The following is a 20368-nucleotide window of genomic DNA, read 5'->3' as shown; positions in this document are numbered from 1 at the left end:
TATAGTTCAGTGCTGCCTGGTTCCTAGGTAAGTTCTGCGTTATTTACTGTTTCAGTACTGTTTCAGCTGTTGCTGAGTTGTTCCGGCATGTTAGCCGGATTTGCCTGTTGTGTGAGCTGATATGAATCTCGCCACTATCTGTGTATTTCCTTCTCTCGTATGTTGTCTCCTCGGGCACAGTTTCTAGACTGAGTCTGGTAGGAGGGGCATAGAGGGAGGAGCCAGCCCACACTATTAAACTCTTAAAGTGCCAATGGCTCTTGGTGGACCCATCTATACCCCATGGTACTAATATGGACCCCAGCATCCTCTACGGACTACGAGAAAAGGATTTACCGGTAGGTAATTGAAATCCTATTTTTAAGCCATCCTTAGGAGCAGGCAAAACCCATTGGCTAGGTGAGAGGGCGTCTGCAAATTCTGACTGTGCCAACTGCCAGCACCTAAAAGTTAATGCAGCATATAGACGCTGGCCCGGCAGCTATAATGAGAGTGCAGCGGGGGATGTTATTCTCTATTACTTATCCTCAATCACAGGCTGAGCTTCAGGGAGTCAGAGGAGCGTGCACTGCACCCTGACTGGAGGGAATTATTTCCTCTGTAGGTAGGGTGCGATATGGAAAATAGATAGTAACTAGGTCGACTACTATTGGTCGACAGTAACTAGGTCGACAGGGTCTTTAGGTCGACAGGTCGACATGAGCTTTTTTATGTTTTATTGGTGTCGTTTTCTTCGTAGAGTGACCGGGAACCCCAATTAGTGCACCACTTCGCTCGCCATGCTTCGGGCAGATTACCGTTCCAATCGTAGTCCACGTGGATCGTTAAGTATGAAAAAATCCAAAAAAATGATAAAAAAGAGTGAAAAACTCATGTCGACCTTTTGACCTGTCGACCTAGTACATGTCGACCTAGAGACCCTGTCGACCTAGTTACTGTCGACCAATAGTGGTCGACCTAGATAGTGTCGACCTAGTTACTGTCGACCTAGAGACCGGATCCCCTGTAGGTATCAGCAAGGTGTTCTTAAAACTACACCAATTTTGTGTTCACAACTGCACTTTTTTTTTTAACTGCACAAATTGTATAGGACCTCGCACTACTGGTACATATGGTACGCGCTGTCCCACCGCCGGGCCACAGTGTCCTGCGGGAGGTTGGGGACACTCTGACACTGCAGCTGCTTGCAGATTGTGCAGCAGCCAGTGAACGAGGATGGATGCTGCGCATAGCGTCCATTCAGCACACAGAGGAAGCTGGGCTCGCCCAGAGCATGACATGAAACAGGGGTGTGACATGCGGTCACCCCCCCAAAACATCATTATTATTGGGCATGATCTAACAGAACCGGGACCACGCCCCCTTTTCAAGAGCACACGCCTCTGACACTCAGAGGTGTCCCTCCTTCCCTGTATAGAATATACCATATCTCCAAACATTTGGTAGTTTAAATTGGGGACTGTGAATGCACAAGAATGGGGGGCGTGTCCTTGTAGGAATGGGGTGACGCATGGACACTCCTTCATTATAATCACTCTGAGGGCATGTCTCTGCCACTCTGCCAGTGCCACTACCTGCATTGTGAAGATACTGTGCAGAAAAGTGGTGTGAGAGTGTTCCTGCCAAGTCCCCCCTGAGGGACACTGTAGCCTGCAGATGGGATGGCGGGAGACTACCCAAAAAGCGAGAATGTCCTGCACAAAGATGGACAGTTGGGGGGAGATGTATATAATGTATCACAATAAAAGTACAATACAGACATCTCCCCGTCACACACTACTACACCATGACACGTACACACAGCACAGGTACAGTACACACATCTCCCGTCACACACTACTACACCATGGCATGTACACACATCACAGGTACTGTATACACATCTCCCCTCCCACACTACTACACCATGGCATGTACACACAGCACAGGTACAGTAAACACATCTCCTGTCACACACTACTACACTATGGCATGTATACACAGCACAGGTACAGTACACACATCTCCCCCTCACACACTACTACACCATGACATGTACACACAGCACAGGTACAGTAGAGACATCTCCCCCTCACACTACTACACCATGACATGTACACACAGCACAGGTACTGTACATACATCTCCCCTCACACACTACTACACCATGACATGTACACACAGCACAGGTACAGTACACACATCTCCCCTCACACACTACTACTACACCATGACATGTACACACAGCACAGGTACAGTACACACATCTCCATTCACACACTAATACACCATGACATGTACACACAGCACAGGTACAGTACACACATATCCCCTCACACACTACTACACCATGACATGTATACACAGCACAGGTACAGTACACACATCTCCCCCTCACACACTACTACACCATGACATGTACACACAGCACAGGTACAGTACAGACATCTCCCCCTCACACACTACTACACCATGACATGTACACACAGCACAGGTACAGTACAGACATCTCCCCCTCACACACTACTACACCATGACATGTACACACAGCACAGGTACAGTAGAGACATCTCCCCCTCACACACTACTACACCATGACATGTACACACAGCACAGGTACAGTACACACATCTCCCCTCACACACTGCTACACCATGACATGTACACACAGCACAGGTACAGTACACAAATCTCCCCCTCACACACTACTACACCATGACATGTACACACAGCACAGGTACAGTAGAGACATCTCCCCCTCACACACTACTACACCATGACATGTACACACAGCACAGGTACAGTACACACATCTCCCCTCACACACTGCTACACTATGACATGTATACACAGCACAGTTACAGTACAGACATCTCCCCTCACACACTGCTACACCATGACATGTACACACAGCACAGGTACAGTACAGAACCCCCCCCCCCCCCCCCACACACACACACACACTACTACACCATGACATGTATACACAGCACAGGTACAGTACAGCCATCTCCCCTCACACACTGCTACACCATGACATGTACACACAGCACAGGTACAGTACAGACATCTCCCCCTCACACACTACTACATCATGACATGTACACACAGCACAGGTACAGTACAGACCTCTCCCCTCACACACTACTACACCATGAAATGTATGCACAGCAAAGGTACAGTACACACATCTCACACACTACTACACCATGACATGTACACAGAGCACAGGTACATTTAAGACATCTCCCCCTCACCCAATACTACACCATGACATGTACACACAGCATAGGTACAGTACAGACATATCCTCCTCACACACTAGTACATCATGACATGTACACACAGCACAGGTACAGTATACACATCTCCCCCCCACACACTACTACACCATGACATGTACACACATCTCCCCTCACACACTGTTACACCATGACATGTACACACCGCACAGGTACAGTACAGACATCTCCCCCTCACACACTACTACACCATGACATGTACACACAGCATAGGTACAGTACAGACATATCCTCCTCACACACTAGTACATCATGACATGTACACACAGCACAGGTACAGTATACACATCTCCCCCCCACACACTACTACACCATGACATGTACACACATCTCCCCTCACACACTGTTACACCATGACATGTATACACAGCACAGGTACAGTACACACATCTCCCCCTCACACACTACTACACCATGACATGTACACACAGCACAGGTACAGTACACACATCTCCCCCCCCCCACACTACTACATCATGACATGTATGCACAGCACAGGTACAGTACACACATCTCCCCCCCCCCCCCCACTACTACACCATGACATGTACACACAGCACAGGTACAGTACACACATCTCCCCCCCCCCCCCCCCACACTACTACACCATGACATGTACACACAGCACAGGTACAGTACACACATCTCCCCCCCCCCCCCCCCCCCCCACACTACTACATCATGACATGTATGCACAGCACAGGTACAGTACACACATCTCCCACACTACACCATGACATGTACACACAGCACAGGTACAGTACACACATCTCACCCCCCTCACACACTGCTACACCATGACATGTACACACAGCACAGGTACAGTACACATATCTCCCCTCACACACTACTACACCATGACATGTACACACAGCACAGGTACAGTACACACATCTCACCCCCCTCACACACTACTACACCATGACATGTACACACAGCACGGATACAGTACACACATCTCCCCCTCACACACTACTACACCATGACATGTACACACAGCACAGGTACAGTACACACATCTCCCCCCCCCACACTACTACATCATGACATGTATGCACAGCACAGGTACAGTACACACATCTCCCACACTACACCATGACATGTACACACAGCACAGGTACAGTACACACATCTCACCCCCCTCACACACTACTACACCATGACATGTACACACAGCACAGGTACAGTACACACATCTCCCCCTCACACACTACTACACCATGACATGTACACACAGCACAGGTACAGTACACACATCTCCCCCTCACACACTACTACACCATGACATGTACACACAGCACAGGTACAGTACACACATCTCCCGTCACACACTACTACACCATTACATTTACACACAGCACAGGTACAATACACACATCTCCCCCTCACACACTTCTACACCATGACATGTACACACAGCACAGGTACAGTACACACATCTCCCCCTCACACACTACTACACCATGACATGTACACACAGCACAGGTACAGTACACACATCTCCCCCTCACACACTACTACACCATGACATGTACACACAGCACAGGTACAGTACACACATCTCCCGTCACACACTACTACACCATTACATTTACACACAGCACAGGTACAATACACACATCTCCCTCTCACACACTTCTACACCATGACATGTACACACAGCACAGGTACAGTACACACATCTCCCCCTCACACACTACTACACCATGACACGTACACACAGCACAGGTACAGTACAGACATCTCCCCCTCACACACTACTACACCATGACATGTATACACAGCATAGGTACAGTACAGACATCTCCCCCTCACACACTACTACACCATGACATGTACACACAGCGCAGGTACAGTACAGACATCTCCCCCTCACACACTACTACACCATGACATGTACACACAGCGCAGGTACAGTACAGACATCTCCCCCTCACACACTACTACACCATGACATGTACACACAGCACAGGTACAGTACAGACATATCCTCCTCACACACTACTACACCATGACTTGTACACACAGCACAGGTACAGTACACACATCTCCCCCTCACACACTACTACACCATGACATGTACACACAGCACAGGAACAGTACACACATCTCCCCTCACACACTACTACACCATGACTTGTACACACAGCACAGGTACAGTACACACATCTCCCCCTCACACACTACTACACCATGACATGTACACACAGCACAGGTACAGTACACACATCTCCCCCTCACACACTACTACACCATGACATGTACACACAGCACGGATACAGTACACACATCTTCCCCTCACACACTACTACACCATGACATGTACACACAGCACAGGTACAGTACACACATCTCCCCCCCCCCCCCCCCACACACTACTACATCATGACATGTATGCACAGCACAGGTACAGTACACACATCTCCCACACTACACCATGACATGTACACACAGCACAGGTACAGTACACACATCTCACCCCCCTCACACACTGCTACACCATGACATGTACACACAGCACAGGTACAGTACACATATCTCCCCTCACACACTACTACACCATGACATGTACACACAGCACAGGTACAGTACACACATCTCACCCCCCTCACACACTACTACACCATGACATGTACACACAGCACAGGTACAGTACACACATCTCCCCTCACACACTGCTACACCATGACATGTACACACGGCACAGGTACAGTACACACATCTCCCCCTCACACACTTCTACACCATGACATGTACACACAGCACAGGTACAGTACACACATCTCCCCCTCACACACTACTACACCATGACATGTATACACAGCACAGGTACAGTACACACATCTCCCCCTCACACACTACTACACCATGACATGTACACACAGCACAGGTACAGTACACACATCTCCCCTCACACACTACTACACCATGACATGTACACACAGCACAGGTACAGTACAGACATCTCCCCCTCACACACTACTACACCATGACATGTACACACAGCAGAGGTACAGTACAGACATCTCCCCCTCACACACTACTACACCATGACATGTACACACAGCACAGGTACAGTACACACATCTCCCCTCACACACTACTACACCATGACATGTACACACAGCACAGGTACAGTACAGACATCTCCCCCTCACACACTACTACACCATGACATGTACACACAGCACAGGTACAGTACACATATCTCCCCCCTCACACACTACTACACCATGACATGTACACACAGCACAGGTACAGTACACACATCTCCCCTCACACACTACTACACCATGACATGTACACACAGCACAGGTACAGTACACACATCTCCCCTCACACACTACTACACCATGACATGTATACACAGCACAGGTACAGTACAGACATCTCCCCCTCACACACTACTACACCATGACATGTACACACAGCACAGGTACAGTACAGACATCTCCCCCTCACACACTACTACACCATGACATGTACACACAGCACAGGTACAGTACACACATCTCCCCTCACACACTACTACACCATGACATGTATACACAGCACAGGTACAGTACACACATCTCCCCCTCACACACTACTACACCATGACATGTACACACAGCACAGGTACAGTACACACATCTCCCCTCACACACTACTACACCATGACATGTATACACAGCACAGGTACAGTACAGACATCTCCCCCTCACACACTACTACACCATGACATGTACACACAGCACAGGTACAGTACACACATCTCCCCCTCACACACTACTACACCATGACATGTACACACAGCACAGGTACAGTACACACATCTCCCCTCACACACTACTACACCATGACATGTACACACAGCACAGGTACAGTACACACATCACCCCTCACACACTACTACACCATGACATGTACACACAGCACAGGTACAGTACAGATCACACATTTGTATATTCAGCACAGGTATGACAGCCATTTAGCCCAGTGTACTATGACAAGTTATTAAATGACTTGAGAATGACAGGACAGACAGATGAAGAGCTAAGGAAGAAATTAGCGTGGAGGGGCAGCGGTCTGGATAGCTGTACAGATAGGACATATCAGGCTGGAGCCTGGGAGAGGCCGGGCAGGGACAGGAAGGGCCAGCCCTGCAGGGAGAGGGCTGTGGGAGGAGGTGAGAGCCTGCATGGCAGAGAGGGAGGAAGACTGCAGGGGAAGGAGACACACCTCAGTTTAGAGAAGGAGAGCTACCTGCAAACAGACAGATCCGGGAGGGAGGGTGACAGGCAGGAGACAGGCAGCTCAGGGTGGAAGCTGAAGGAAAGAGACCGTGAAAGAGACAGAGAGTAACAGGAGGGATAGAGCAGGAGACAGAAGCAGGGAGAGAGGGATACAGGAGGGTGACAATACACTGTAAGTGCAGGGAAAGTGCCTGAAGAAGACCACAAGCAGCTGTGTGACTAGCGTGCCTCCGGGACCCTGCAGGACAAGGTAATAATTTAGTAATATTGATGATGATGATGTACTCTGTGCTCTCAGGCTGTACACAGCAGGATCAGGCTACCTGGCAGCTGCTACTCCCAGGGACACGTCTCCTTACATGTGGGTGTGTATGTGTGCAAGCACCTGTGTGTCTCCTGAATAGGGGTACAGCTGTCTGAGTGACACACTCTCATACAGTGGATGGTTTGTTTTGTTTTTATTTGGTTTGTTTTTTGGCATGAACATTTTTACCTTTTATGTGTGACGTCATGTAACGTATTACGCACATGTGATATTTATGGCTAGGACCAGTCTCATTTGCTTGAGCCTCTTTCTGCTAGTGCTGAGGGGGTGCGTCTGCCTCACACCACTTGTGCGGAGGATTTATGTCAGCTGATCGTAAGGGCTAAAACACACTACCCGGCTTTTGCCGGCCGGGAAAAAGCCGGACGGCTTTTTCCCGTGCCGGCATTGTAGTTAACAGTGTGAGGGCTAGGGTCCCTTCACACTGCACGGCCCCGGCCCGGCTGCCGGGTTGCAGCCGGGTCTCACCACTGGAAGGTCCGGCTGCCGGGCGGGCGCCGGGCCGTCTTTGCAGCCAGTGAACCGTGTGTGTGAAGGGGAGCTTTCACACACAACGGTTTTTTTCCAAGCCGTGTCTGATGCTGCGCATGCGCACAGCATCACACACGGCTCAAAGCTGTCCTGTGTGACAGACTCTGCCGGTTTCTCCCGGATGGCAAAAAGCCAGACAAAGTTTGTCCGGCTTTGTGCCATCCGGGAGAAACCGGCCAGTGTGTTACAGCCCTAAGCTGATGGCATGGATTCTGCGCTGTCAGTATGAGGCATGAGGCACGCATGTGACTGGCATATAGATTAGGAGGCAGTCAGTGGCCCAGAGGTGAGCACATTGGGTCATCTCTGTGCTGAGCTGTGGGATGGGCAGACTGCTGCCAGTGACCAGGATCTCTCTGCTGTCTACTGCCCCATACAGTGCCAGCCAACTGTGTCCCATACCCATAGCTCCTGCCACTGGGTCCCTAATTGAATGAGATTTCTACCTGCTCTATGGCAGCCTGTTAGTGGTTGGAAGATGATCATGCTTGCTCCAGGCTGGATAATAATCCGCTTTATACTGAGAATACCATTATTCTGGATCGTGGTGAAATCAGACCCTACATGTAATGGCATCGCAGCCGATATCGGGGTTGTCCTACCCACGGTGGACACCTTGCTCCCTATCTCCTCCTTGGTGGCTGCTTATATGCTTCTGTTCTTCAACCAATTATTATTGTTATCATTTCACAAGGAAAACGCAATTAGGAAATCAGAATCAAATCATGGTGTAATCGTGGTAGAATAGGCCCTGCTGGGTGCTCTGCGGGTTGCATTACCCCAAGGCCATCGAGAGTGTGAGACGTACCTGCTCTGCAGCCATGCTGTCACATTGCCTGCCTGTGGCCCGTTGTTGTATTGTGAGGTGTATGCACTTGTGAGTCACCGGTTAGTCACTGGGATCCCCGTCTGAGAGCAGATTTGGTGACACTAGTATCTCCAGTGACAGCAGGGCCAGCTGAGTGACTGTACACGTGACCATGCATAGAGTAAGTATTCCCTATGGATTACATACATTCTAGCGGTGGCAGGGATTCCTGCTGTCAATATCCCGACAGCGGAATCCCACCCACCAGAATGCCGGCAGCGAGGCAAGCGCTAATAGTCCCCTTGCGGGCTCGCTCCGCTCGCCACAGGATCTATTCCCACTCTGTGGGTGTCGTAGACACCCACGAGTGGGAATAGCCCTGGTGCGCCGGGGTTCCGGCTGGCGGCATTGTCGGCTGGCGGGATTGCGGCATTGGTATCCTGAACACCGGGATCCCGACAGCAGGTATTTTAACTGCATCCCATTTCCCATAGTGACAGTCTTTGAGAAACAAATCAAAAACATCAAATGCTAAAAGTAGTGACGCAATGAACTGTATTATGTATCGCTTCTCACAGTGCCAGGGTTTCAGCTGCAGTCGTCACTTATCCCCCTTGCATGTCGTGATTTCAGGATTTCTTTAATTACACACAAATGAGTTTATCTAATTTGCTTCCTCGGTAATACTCCCATCTTTTTCCATAGAAGGAAATACTGAAAACATGACCTGTTGGGGGGTCCTTGAGGATTGAAACGGAATCTATGAAATGAAGAAGTAAACCTACTATATAATTAGTTTATCTGTACATTTGCAAACAACAACAACAGGTTCCAGAGATCATTCATCTCTGAGGCTATTTGGTCCTTTTGGACTTTTTCCATAGATTTGTACCTGCTGACATTTTTTTACACTGTTTTTAAAAAACCAGAGGTAATTTCATTAGTATTATGATGTACAAATGGAATGATGCTTCAAATTTTGCAGCTTTCATTGTCCTTTTACACCACTTTAAAGACTAATGGAGAGATGTATCAAAGCTTGGAGAGAGATAAAGGGCTCTATGTACTAACCCCTGGAGAGAGATAAAGTAGACTGAGATAGAGTACCGGCCAACCAGCTCCTAATATTTCAAACTCACAGCCTGAAACATGGCAGTTAGGAGCTGATTGGCTGGTACTTTTTCCCCCCCGTTCACTTTATCTCTCTCTTAAAGGCTTAGTGCATAGATGCCAGAGTACCAACCAATCAATCAGCTCCTAACTGCCATGTTACAGGCTGCGTTAGAAAATGACAGTTAGGAGCTGATTGATTGGTACTTTAGCTCTCTCCACTTTATCTCTCTCCAAGGCTTAGCTACATCTCACCCTAAGTAAGGTCATATAATCTGTGAAATAACTAGAAACCTGTTGTAGTTCCATGTAAGTGACATGTAAGTTCTGTGAGCATGGGTGCGATTTCCAGCTCCTTCCATCTTTTTTTCTCTCTTTAAACCATACTTACCGACATTCTGGCTGCTCTCTGCGGGAGAGAGCAGCCAGGTCGGCTCAGCAGGGGGAGGGCTGACGTGAGGAGGGGGTGGACCGGAGGCGGGATGGGGGCGGGGTTACAGTGGCACCTCCTTTAAGCCACTCCCCCCGCTCTGTAAGGCCATGATCACCGGCATTAGACTGCAGGGGGCGTGGCTATGATGACGCGATTCTTGCTGAATCGCGTCATCGACTGCCCGGACCGCCCACTTTACACACTGAGTGGGCGGACGGGCAGGGGGGACCCCTGAAATCGGTAGACTTGCCTGCTCTTCCAGGGGGCCAGGAGGGTCACCCGATTTTCGGGAGCCTCCCGGCTATTTCGGGAGAGTAGGCAAGTATGCTTTAAACCAAACAAGCATATAATGGTAGCCTATGATGAAAGCCATAACAGTGGGGGGTTTTAAGCAGCTTGTTGGGGGTTTATCTCCATTTATATATATATATATATATATATATATATATATATATATAAACGGATGCATCTGAAATGTATAATATGCATTTTTAATCCATGTTACAATGCCATAGAAAAAGCATTAAAGACCGTATCGTGCTAAGGGGTCGATCCTATTAGCCGCGATGATATCACCGGTACAAATCATTGCGGCAGCGCCCGCACTCTGTGGTGGCCCGAATTCGCACAAAAGTGCTCGCTGCCCCATAGTGTTCCGAGCAGTTTGGTGCAAATTCATCCCGAAATCATCCCGCAAAGGGTGCGAGATCGGGTGACACTGCTAGCGTTTAAACACCGCGGCAACGGCACATCACACCATTCACAGTAATAAGATCGACCCCTCAGTCTTTAAAAGGTAAAATAAATGCCAGTGTGCGCATAACCTGGAAACCCATCTCAAAAATTGTCCAGCTAGGGCTTAGTTTAAGTATTTACTGCTTAGAATGCAACTCCAGTACATTAACTTTCCAATTACAAGTGCTTGGTCCGTCTGTGTTCCCATACATTTCTGCTGTCTCAGCTGTAAGCCATGTAATGCACAGTCTCTGGTTTGTTCATTTCTATTGGAGGCTATGTCTATCAGTATCCTGGTGCCATTCATATCTCTAGTTTGCTAACATTTTTTTGGAGGTCATGGCCCTCATTCCAAGTTGATCGCTCACTAGCTGCTTTTAGCAGCATTGCAAACGCTAGGCCGCCGCCCTCCGGGAGTGTATCATAGCTTAGCAGAATTGCTAACGAAAGGTTAGCAGTTCTGCTATTAAATATTTCCCTGCAGTTTCTGAGTAGCTCCAGACCTACTCCCAGATTGCGATCACTGCAGACTGTTTGGTTCCTGGTTTGACGTCACAAACACGCCCTGCGTTTGGCCAGCCACTCCCCCGTTTCCCCAGCCACTCCTGCGTTTTCGTCTGGCACACCTGCGTTTTTTAGCACACTCCCGGAAAACGCTCAGTTACCACCCAGAAACACCCACTTCCTGTCAATCACTCACCGATCAGCAGAGCGACTGAAAAGCATCGCACAGCCCTGTGTAAAATTGCATAGTTTTGTGTGAAAGTACTTTGCGCGTGCGCCCTGCGGCCCATACGCATGCGCAGAATTGCCGGTTTTTAGCCTGATCGCCATTCTGCTAAAAACGTCAGCGAGCGAACAACTTGGAATGACCACCCATGTCTCCAGTTTGTTAAGATCTTCTTGGAAAGTCATATCTCCAGTTAGATAACATTCTCCCGGAAGTTATGTCTCCTGTTAGATAACCTCCTCCTGGAAACCATATCTCCAGTTAGATAACCTCCTCCCGTAGGTCATGTCTCCAGTTAGATAAACTCCTCCCGGAAGTCATATCTCCAGTTACATAACATACTCCCAAAAGTCATATCACCAGGTAGATAACATCCCCCTGGAAGTCATGTCTCCCGTTAGATAATATCCTCCGTGTTGTCATACTGTATCTCCAGTTAGATAACATCTTCCCGGAAGTCATATCTCCAGTTAGACAACATCCTCCCAGAAGTCATGTCTCCAGTTACCTAATATCCTCCCGGAAGTCATGTCTCCAGTTAGATAACAACCTCCAGGAGGTCGTGTCTCAGTTCAAGATCATCCTCCCAGAGGTCATGTATCCAGTTCGATAACATCCTCCCGGAGGTCGTGTCTCAGTTCGAGAACATACTGCTGGAGGTTATATCTCCAGTTCATGAACATCCACCTGGAGGTCATGTCTCTTAGATAACAACATTCCAGAGGTCATGTCTCCAGTTACATAACAACCTCCCAGAGGTCATGTCTCCAGTTACATAATATCCTCCCAGAGGTCATGTCTCCAGTTACATAACAACCTACCAGAGGTCATGTCTCCAGTTACATAATATCCTCCCAGAGGTCATGTCTCCAGTTCGATAACTTCCTCACGGAGGTTGTGTCTCAGTTCGAGAACATCCTCACGGTGGTCCTGTCTCCAGTTCGTGAGCATCTTCCTGGAGATGGTGTCTCAATTCAAGAGCATCCTCCCAGAGGTCATGTCTCCAGTTTGTGAACTTCCTCCCGGAGGTCATTTCTCTAGTTTTTTACAATCCTACCACATGTCATGTCTCCAGTGGTCTTAACATACTTTTGGATCTACAGGTGTGTCCTAACTAGAGTTAGTTAAGCTGCTCACTTATGGGCAGGTCCGATTGGCCTGAGTACTGAGAAACGTGACTGTGTAAACTGGGAATGATCCGGCTGTGCATCGTTGAAGTCAGGCAGCCGGATAGTTTCATAACCATAGTGGTGCTGTTAGCGTAGCGGAAAGTCCACCGCGCACAGTGACTAAATCCGGTCATCTCCAGACCGCCTTTCCCAACATGGCCGTTACTTATCGGAATTAACGATTATTCTTCATTATGGGGGTCATTCCGAGTTGATCGCTAACTACATTCGTTCGCTGTGCAGCGATGAGGCAAAAATCGGCACTTCTGCGTATGCGGCGCAATGCGCACGCGCGGCGTACTATTACAACGAATGATGTAGTTTTACACAGGGTCTAGCGATGCTTTTCAGTCGCACAGGCAGCCGCAGAGTGATTGACAGGAAGAGGGCGTTTCTGGGTGTCAACTGACCGTTTTCAGGGTGTGTTGGTAAAAATGCAGGCGTACCAGGAAAATCGCAGGCGTGGCTGGGCGAACGCAGGGCGTGTTTGTGACGTCAAATCAGGAACTGAATGGTCTGAAGTGATCGCAAGCGCTGAGTAGGTTTTGAGCTACTCTGAAACTACACAAAATTATTTTGTAGCCGCTCTGCGATCCTTTCGTTCGCACTTCTGCTAAGCTAAAATACACTCCCAGTGGGCGGCGGCTTAGCGTTTGCACGGCTGCTAAAAACTGCTAGCGAGTGATCAACTCTGAATGACCCCCTATGTTCATTATGTGGCTACGTACACTGCAGTAAGGGCCAAATAACCAATGGGGCAGATGTATTAACCTGGAGAAGGCATAAGGAAGTGATAAACCAGTGATATGTGCAAGATGATAAACGCACCAGCCAATCGGATCCTAACTGTTAATTTACATATCGAGGCTGATTGGCTGGTGCGTTTATCACCTTGCACATATCACTGGTTTATCGCTTTCTTATGCCTTCTCCAGGTTAATACATCTGCCCCGGAATCACCTGGGATGCTATGTATGGGTAGCCAGCTTCAAGGGGAATCCTTTCTGCTTTCTTCCTACTGATAATTCCCTTTCCTGTTATACCCACCATCCTGCTACCCTTCCCCATTGCCCAGCTGGATGGCTTATTTCCATGCACTGTACCGTAAGTCATTTCACACACTGAAAGACCTGATGGTAATCTTGTCATGGAACCCTTTGTTTTTCCATTGTGTTCCGCTCAATTAGCTGCGGCCGTTCACGCAGAGCATTTTCTGTTTGACCGTGCCAGACGTTCTCTCATGCAGAGCTTGTAAACCTGCACAGAGCAACAGCCTGAAGTGCACATTTGCAAACTACACCATCTATATACTCATTTCACAGATTAGATTAAATGGGCTACTGGTGGGAGCTGTTGGCCATGTGTTTTGTAAATGTGTACGTCACTTGTACACTGAGATTTTTCTGATCCTCAGATCAATACAGTGCCATTAATTTAGCTAAAAGCCCAACCATTGTATGTGCACTCCCTTTCGTGTCTACTTCACTGGAGAGTGCTGCGTCATCTGTTTCTCCTTCATGTCCTTCACTGACCCGGCAGTCCCGCTAATAGAGGCCACTTCCATATTCTATCTCACTGGCTGGGATTTCACTTACCCTGCAGAGAATGTACTCTATATTGTTGCTTCGGGATGCTGTGTACCTAATGGCTTCAGTGTGCGGTTCCCTGGGTTCAGCACCAGCCTACCATGCAGCGTCCCACCTTGGCATGCCCTCTGCCACCTAAGCGCAATCTGCCCCCTTTACATCTAGATTTTATAGCTACAGGCTGAAGAATAAACTGGTCTACCTGCGGCCGCTTAGCCTGTCTGTCATGTATCCAGAAATAGGGAACAACACGTAATGGCTAGTGCTACTGCAAGTCTGTTTATGAGGATGCAGAAAAGGCCCAGTCTAACTCGTTTACTGGGGCCAGGCCCCATGGGTGTTGTTTTATGGATGGTTGCTATGCGGTGTGCCACTTGTTCAGTGACTGGAAAAACTGGATGATTACAATGTCACAGCTGGGACTGGAAGAAAGTGACACCTCTGAATCCACAGGGGGAAACCCAGGGGGAGAGTAAGCTATAAAGAAACAGCTGTAAGCGGCAAACCGCATCAATTATCAAGGTTTAGAGCCAGGCATGTCCAAACTGCGGCCCTCCAGCTGTTGAGAAACTACACATCCCAGCATGCCCTGACACAGCTATAGCATTCTCTGACAGCAAAACTGTGTCAGGGCATGCTGGGATATGTAGTTTCACAACAGCTGGAGGGCCGCAATTTGGACATGCCTGGTTTAGACCCAGGGCCGGTTCGAGCGCTTTCAGCGCCCCGGGCAGGCAATGGGGGCGTGGCTTCATACAGGGGGCGTGGTCAGTTACGCCCCCCTGTACAGTATGAGCGCCGCTGAAATGATGTGCGGTGCGCGATGACGTCATCGCGCACCGCACAGCAAAGGTCCTCTCCCGGAAGGCGGCGTCCCGGGCAAAACTCCTGCTTGCCCGTGGCAAGATCCGCTACTGTTTAGACCCAATAATTGTAACATCTTATTTCTGCTATTACGGCAAAAATGAGGGGTACACACGTGTGTCCAGAGATGTGTGCTGTGCGATCTAGCACAGAACGCTCAGCACACATCTCTCCCCCGCTCATCACACAGCGCAATGTTTGCTGAGCGAGGGGGATGGGATGGGGCGCTCAATTTACCCAGTGGTGAAGTGAGCGATATGACTAGATTGTGCCTGTATGCAGGCCAGTCTAGAGTCAGCAATAGCGTTGCGCATCGCTATCACTATGGGGCATACACACGGAGCAGGCACAATCTAGTTACATCACTCACTCTACTGCTGGGCGAAGTGAGTGTCCCCCCATTCCCCCGCCCCCCCCTAGCTGAGCACACATCGTGCTGTGTACTGAGCGGGGAGAGAGATGTATGCTGAGCGTTCTGTGATAGATCGCTCAGCATACATCTCCCCAGGTGTACCCCCCCTTAGGTTTGGGTGGGTTATATTGTTTCTGTGCAGGGTAAATACTGGCTGCTTTATTTTGACACTGCAATTTAGATTTCAGTTTGAACTCACCACACCCAAATCTATCTCTCTCTGCACATGTTATATCTGCACATGGGCCCTCATTCCGAGTTGTTCGCTCGCAAGCTGCTTTTAGCAGTTTTACACACGCTAAGCCGCCGCCTACTGGGAGTGAATCTTAGCTTCTTAAAATTGCGAACGAAAGATTCTCAAAATTGCGACCACACACCTCTTAGCAGTTTCTGAGTAGCTCCAGACTTACTCGGCATCTGCGATCAGTTCAGTGCTTGTCGTTCCTGGTTTGACGTCACAAACACACCCAGCGTTCGGCCAGACACTCCTCCGTTTCTTCAGCCACTCCCGCGTTTTTCCCAGAAACGGTAGCGTTTTTTCGCACACACCCATAAAACGGCCTGTTTCCGCCCAGAAACACCCACTTCCTGTCAATCACATTATGATCACCAGAACGAAGAAAAAAAACGTGAGTAAAATACCTAACTGCATAGCAAATTTACTTGGCGCAGTCGCAGTGCGGACATTGCGCATGCGCACTAAGCGGAAAAACGCTGCAATGCGAAAAAATTTACCGAGCGAACAACTCGGAATGACCCCCATGGTTTTGCCCATCAGAGAAAGATTTTGCTTTTGCAAATCATGGTGAATTAGGCCCTATATCTACATTTTGTGTGTGGTGTGTGTGTGTGTGTGTGTGTGTGTGTTTGTGTATTATGTATGTATGTATATGTGTGTATATATATATATATATATATATATATATATATATAATTATATATATATGCAGTCACAGAAAGGGCACTCTGGGATAAACCAGTATATGAGCCGGGGTGCCTTCCAAGGATACAAATAGACAAATGCAGGTGTCCCTATATGAAAGGAACAGGCGGCACTCCTCCGGACTTAGGCCCTCATTCCGAGTTGTTCGCTCGGTAAAAATCTTCGCATCGCAGCGATTTTCCGCTTAATGCGCATGCGCAATGTCCGCACTGCGACTGCGCCAAGTAAATTTGCTATGCACATTGTAATGTTACTCTCGGCTTTTTCATCGTTCTGGCGATCGTAATGTTATTGACAGGAAATGGGTGTTACTGGGCGGAAACAGGCCGTTTTATGGGCGTGTGGGAAAAAACGCTACCGTTTCCGGAAAAAACGCAGGAGTGGCCGGAGAAATGGAGGAGTGTCTGGGCGAACGCTGGGAGTGTTTGTGACGTCAAACCAGGAACGACAAGCACTGAACTGATCGCAGATGCCGAGTAAGTCTGAAGCTACTCAGAAACTGCTACGAGGTGTGTAATCGCAATATTGCGAATACTTCGTTCGCAATTTTAAGATGCTAAGATTCACTCCCAGTAGGCGGCGGCTTAGCGTGAGCAACTCTGCTAAAATCGCCTTGGGAGCGAACAACTCGGAATGACCTCCTTAGTACAAAAGAAAAGCTGGTGCTTTATTCAGACGACGTTTCAAGGCCCACCGGCCTTTTCATCAGGTGCAATCAGTATTGCACCTGATGAAAAGGCCGGTGGGCCTTGAAACGTCGTCTGAATAAAGCACCAGCTTTTCTTTTGTACTAAGTCCGGAGGAGTGCCGCCTGTTCCTTTCATATAGTGACACCTGCATTTGTATATATATATCTATATATATCTATATATATATATATATATATATATATATATATACTGTATTAGAGGCGAGCATCAAGTTTATAGTTCTACTTCAATTATTATTTTATATGTATGACTTATGGTATTAAGTGATTATATGTGACATCTAGATTCAATTTATATTCAATTTATTTAAATGTGTTATTTATAAGAAAAGGTGTTGAGACATTTTGTTTTCTGTCATATCATTATATTTGTGTATTAGTGCAATTCCACAATATATAATATAAATAAAGGATAATCAGGATAACGTTTGCAGTTGCCCTGGAAACCCCAATTTTGAGTGTTTATATTTTATTTATTTTTCACCTTTTCAAACTGTACAACGTCCTGACAATGTTATCCCTTGATTGATTGGGTAAAAACCGGAACGGTCCAGACCCCAGAACGGGTCCCTGCAACAACCTCTGCCCCTCTTTGTAGTGTTCGCCCTTGTCTGGGTAGTGTACCTTCTGGAGGATACGTGAGGGTTCAGTATGGTATGCCGGCGGTCGGGCTCCCGGCGACTAGCATACCGGCGCCGGGAGCCCGACCGCCGGCTTACCGACAGTGTAGTGAGCGCAAATGTCCCCCTTGCGGGCTCGCTGCGCTCGCCACGCTACGGGAACGGTGGCGTGCTAAGCGCGCCATGCATTTTATTCTCCCTCCAGGGGGCTCGTGGACCCCCAAGAGGAAGAATAAGTGTCGGTATGCCGGCTGTCAGGATTCCGGCGCCGGTATACTGTGCGCTGGGATCCCGTCAGTCGGCATACTGAAGACCACCCATACGTGACAGTTGTCACCAGGGAGACTGGGAGGAAGAGATTACAGCCTCCACGTAAAATCCGGGGATGGGAGCTAAAAACTGTAACGGTCCGACCCATATGGGGAACTGTAATCTCTCCCCCAAACTCCCAGATGGAACACCTCCCCAATTGTGCACTACAAGCTCCAGAGTGGCAGAGTTTGCTACAGGAAGCCGTTCTGGTTTTACCCAATCGCAACTGATTGTTACATTCCTGTAGTTATGTCCATGCTATATAGTAATGGTATATAGAAGCCAGAAACTGTGCTCTTATCACATTTGCCCTCAGGCTCCCTAGCACTGTGAGCATTCCGGATTTCCTAGTAGACAAACCGGTAAATCGATCTGAGGATGAGTCACTGTAATAGATTATCCTGTAATAATGGCTTACTTGTGTCCAGTGCTGCATTGTCATGTTACTCCTGGGGTGTTGCCTAGTGTCATCTGCTGTAAGATCTGTCTTATCATCCATCAGATGGCATCGGCCAGTGACCCACGCCAGCCCCCGAAAGATGCCGCAGACCAGAGCTTTGATTATATGTTTAAGCTCCTAATCATCGGCAACAGCAGTGTGGGCAAAACCTCATTCCTCTTCCGCTACGCCGACGATTCCTTCACCTCCGCCTTCGTCAGCACCGTGGGGATAGACTTTAAGGTCAAGACGGTCTATAGGAATGAGAAGAGAGTGAAGCTACAAATCTGGGTAAGAGGCCCTCAAAGCATTACCAGATTATTGGGGGGGATTATCAAAGCTTGGAGAGAGATAATGTGGACTTTGGAGAAGAAAAGGAAAAGAAAATACCTCATGAAGCAGCTACCAGGACATCCAGGGAGGGAGAAAAGATAATTGGTGCCACATAAAAATAGCCTGTACCAGTGGTTCTCAAGCTGTGTGCCGTGGCACCCTGGGGTGCCTTGGGACACTTGCAGGGGTGCCTTGGATTGGTGGTCCAGGACCAATTCAAATTATTTATGGTCAATGTAATAGGCAAAACCAGTGCTGGTGGCTGCCAGTCATAAAATATAGGGACAAACAGAAGCAAATCTTGTCCCTCGCCTCATAACTGAACCGAAGGATGACATATAAACACAATTTACTTAATTTAATATTTATTTCTAAATTTATCAATAAGAAACGTTTGACCTAGGTGTGCGTGAAAAATATCGTGATACTCTAGGGCGCCGTGATTAAAAATGGTCAGGGAACCACTCAGGGGGCGTAGCCAGAACTTTGCGGGCCCCATAGCAACATTTTGAAAGGGCCCCTGTCACAATGCTTCTAGATAGACATTTCTCTGCAGCAGTTGTTAATTGTATGCCCTATAATATTGCCCTAGTTCATTTTCTAAACCATAGTAGTGGCTAAATTAATGTTATACCCAATAGTAATACCCTAGTTTATATTATGAACCATAGTAGTGCCCTAGGACACGTTATGTCACATTATACACGTTATGCAACACAGTACCCCCAATTCACATTATGATATAGTGTCCCCAGTTCATAATATGTCACACTATAGTGCCTCCACTTCATAT

The 20368-nt window shown here is 48.2% G+C and overlaps 1 protein-coding gene across 2 annotated transcripts in view; it reads left to right on the top strand.

Moving 5' to 3' along the window:
- Positions 1–7415: 7415 nt before the first annotated feature.
- The window catches only part of RAB3D (RAB3D, member RAS oncogene family), a 19420-nt gene continuing 6467 nt past the window's right edge, over positions 7416–20368 (top strand). Inside the window, exons 1-2 of one of the 2 annotated variants that reach the window (XM_063931207.1) lie at positions 7416–7766; positions 19306–19533. In XM_063931207.1, the coding sequence (XP_063787277.1) occupies positions 19306–19533 (228 nt within the window). In that variant the 5' untranslated portion in view covers positions 7416–7766. Of the gene's footprint in view, positions 7767–8576; positions 8659–19305; positions 19534–20368 lie in introns of those variants that run through there. The other variant, XM_063931208.1, reaches the window with a different exon arrangement.

The sequence above is a fragment of the Pseudophryne corroboree genome, chromosome 6, assembly GCF_028390025.1.
Source record: "Pseudophryne corroboree isolate aPseCor3 chromosome 6, aPseCor3.hap2, whole genome shotgun sequence".
NCBI lineage: Eukaryota > Metazoa > Chordata > Amphibia > Anura > Myobatrachidae > Pseudophryne > Pseudophryne corroboree.
The sequence above is the reverse complement of the archived record's forward strand: the minus strand, read 5'-3'. Positions and strand labels throughout refer to the sequence as shown.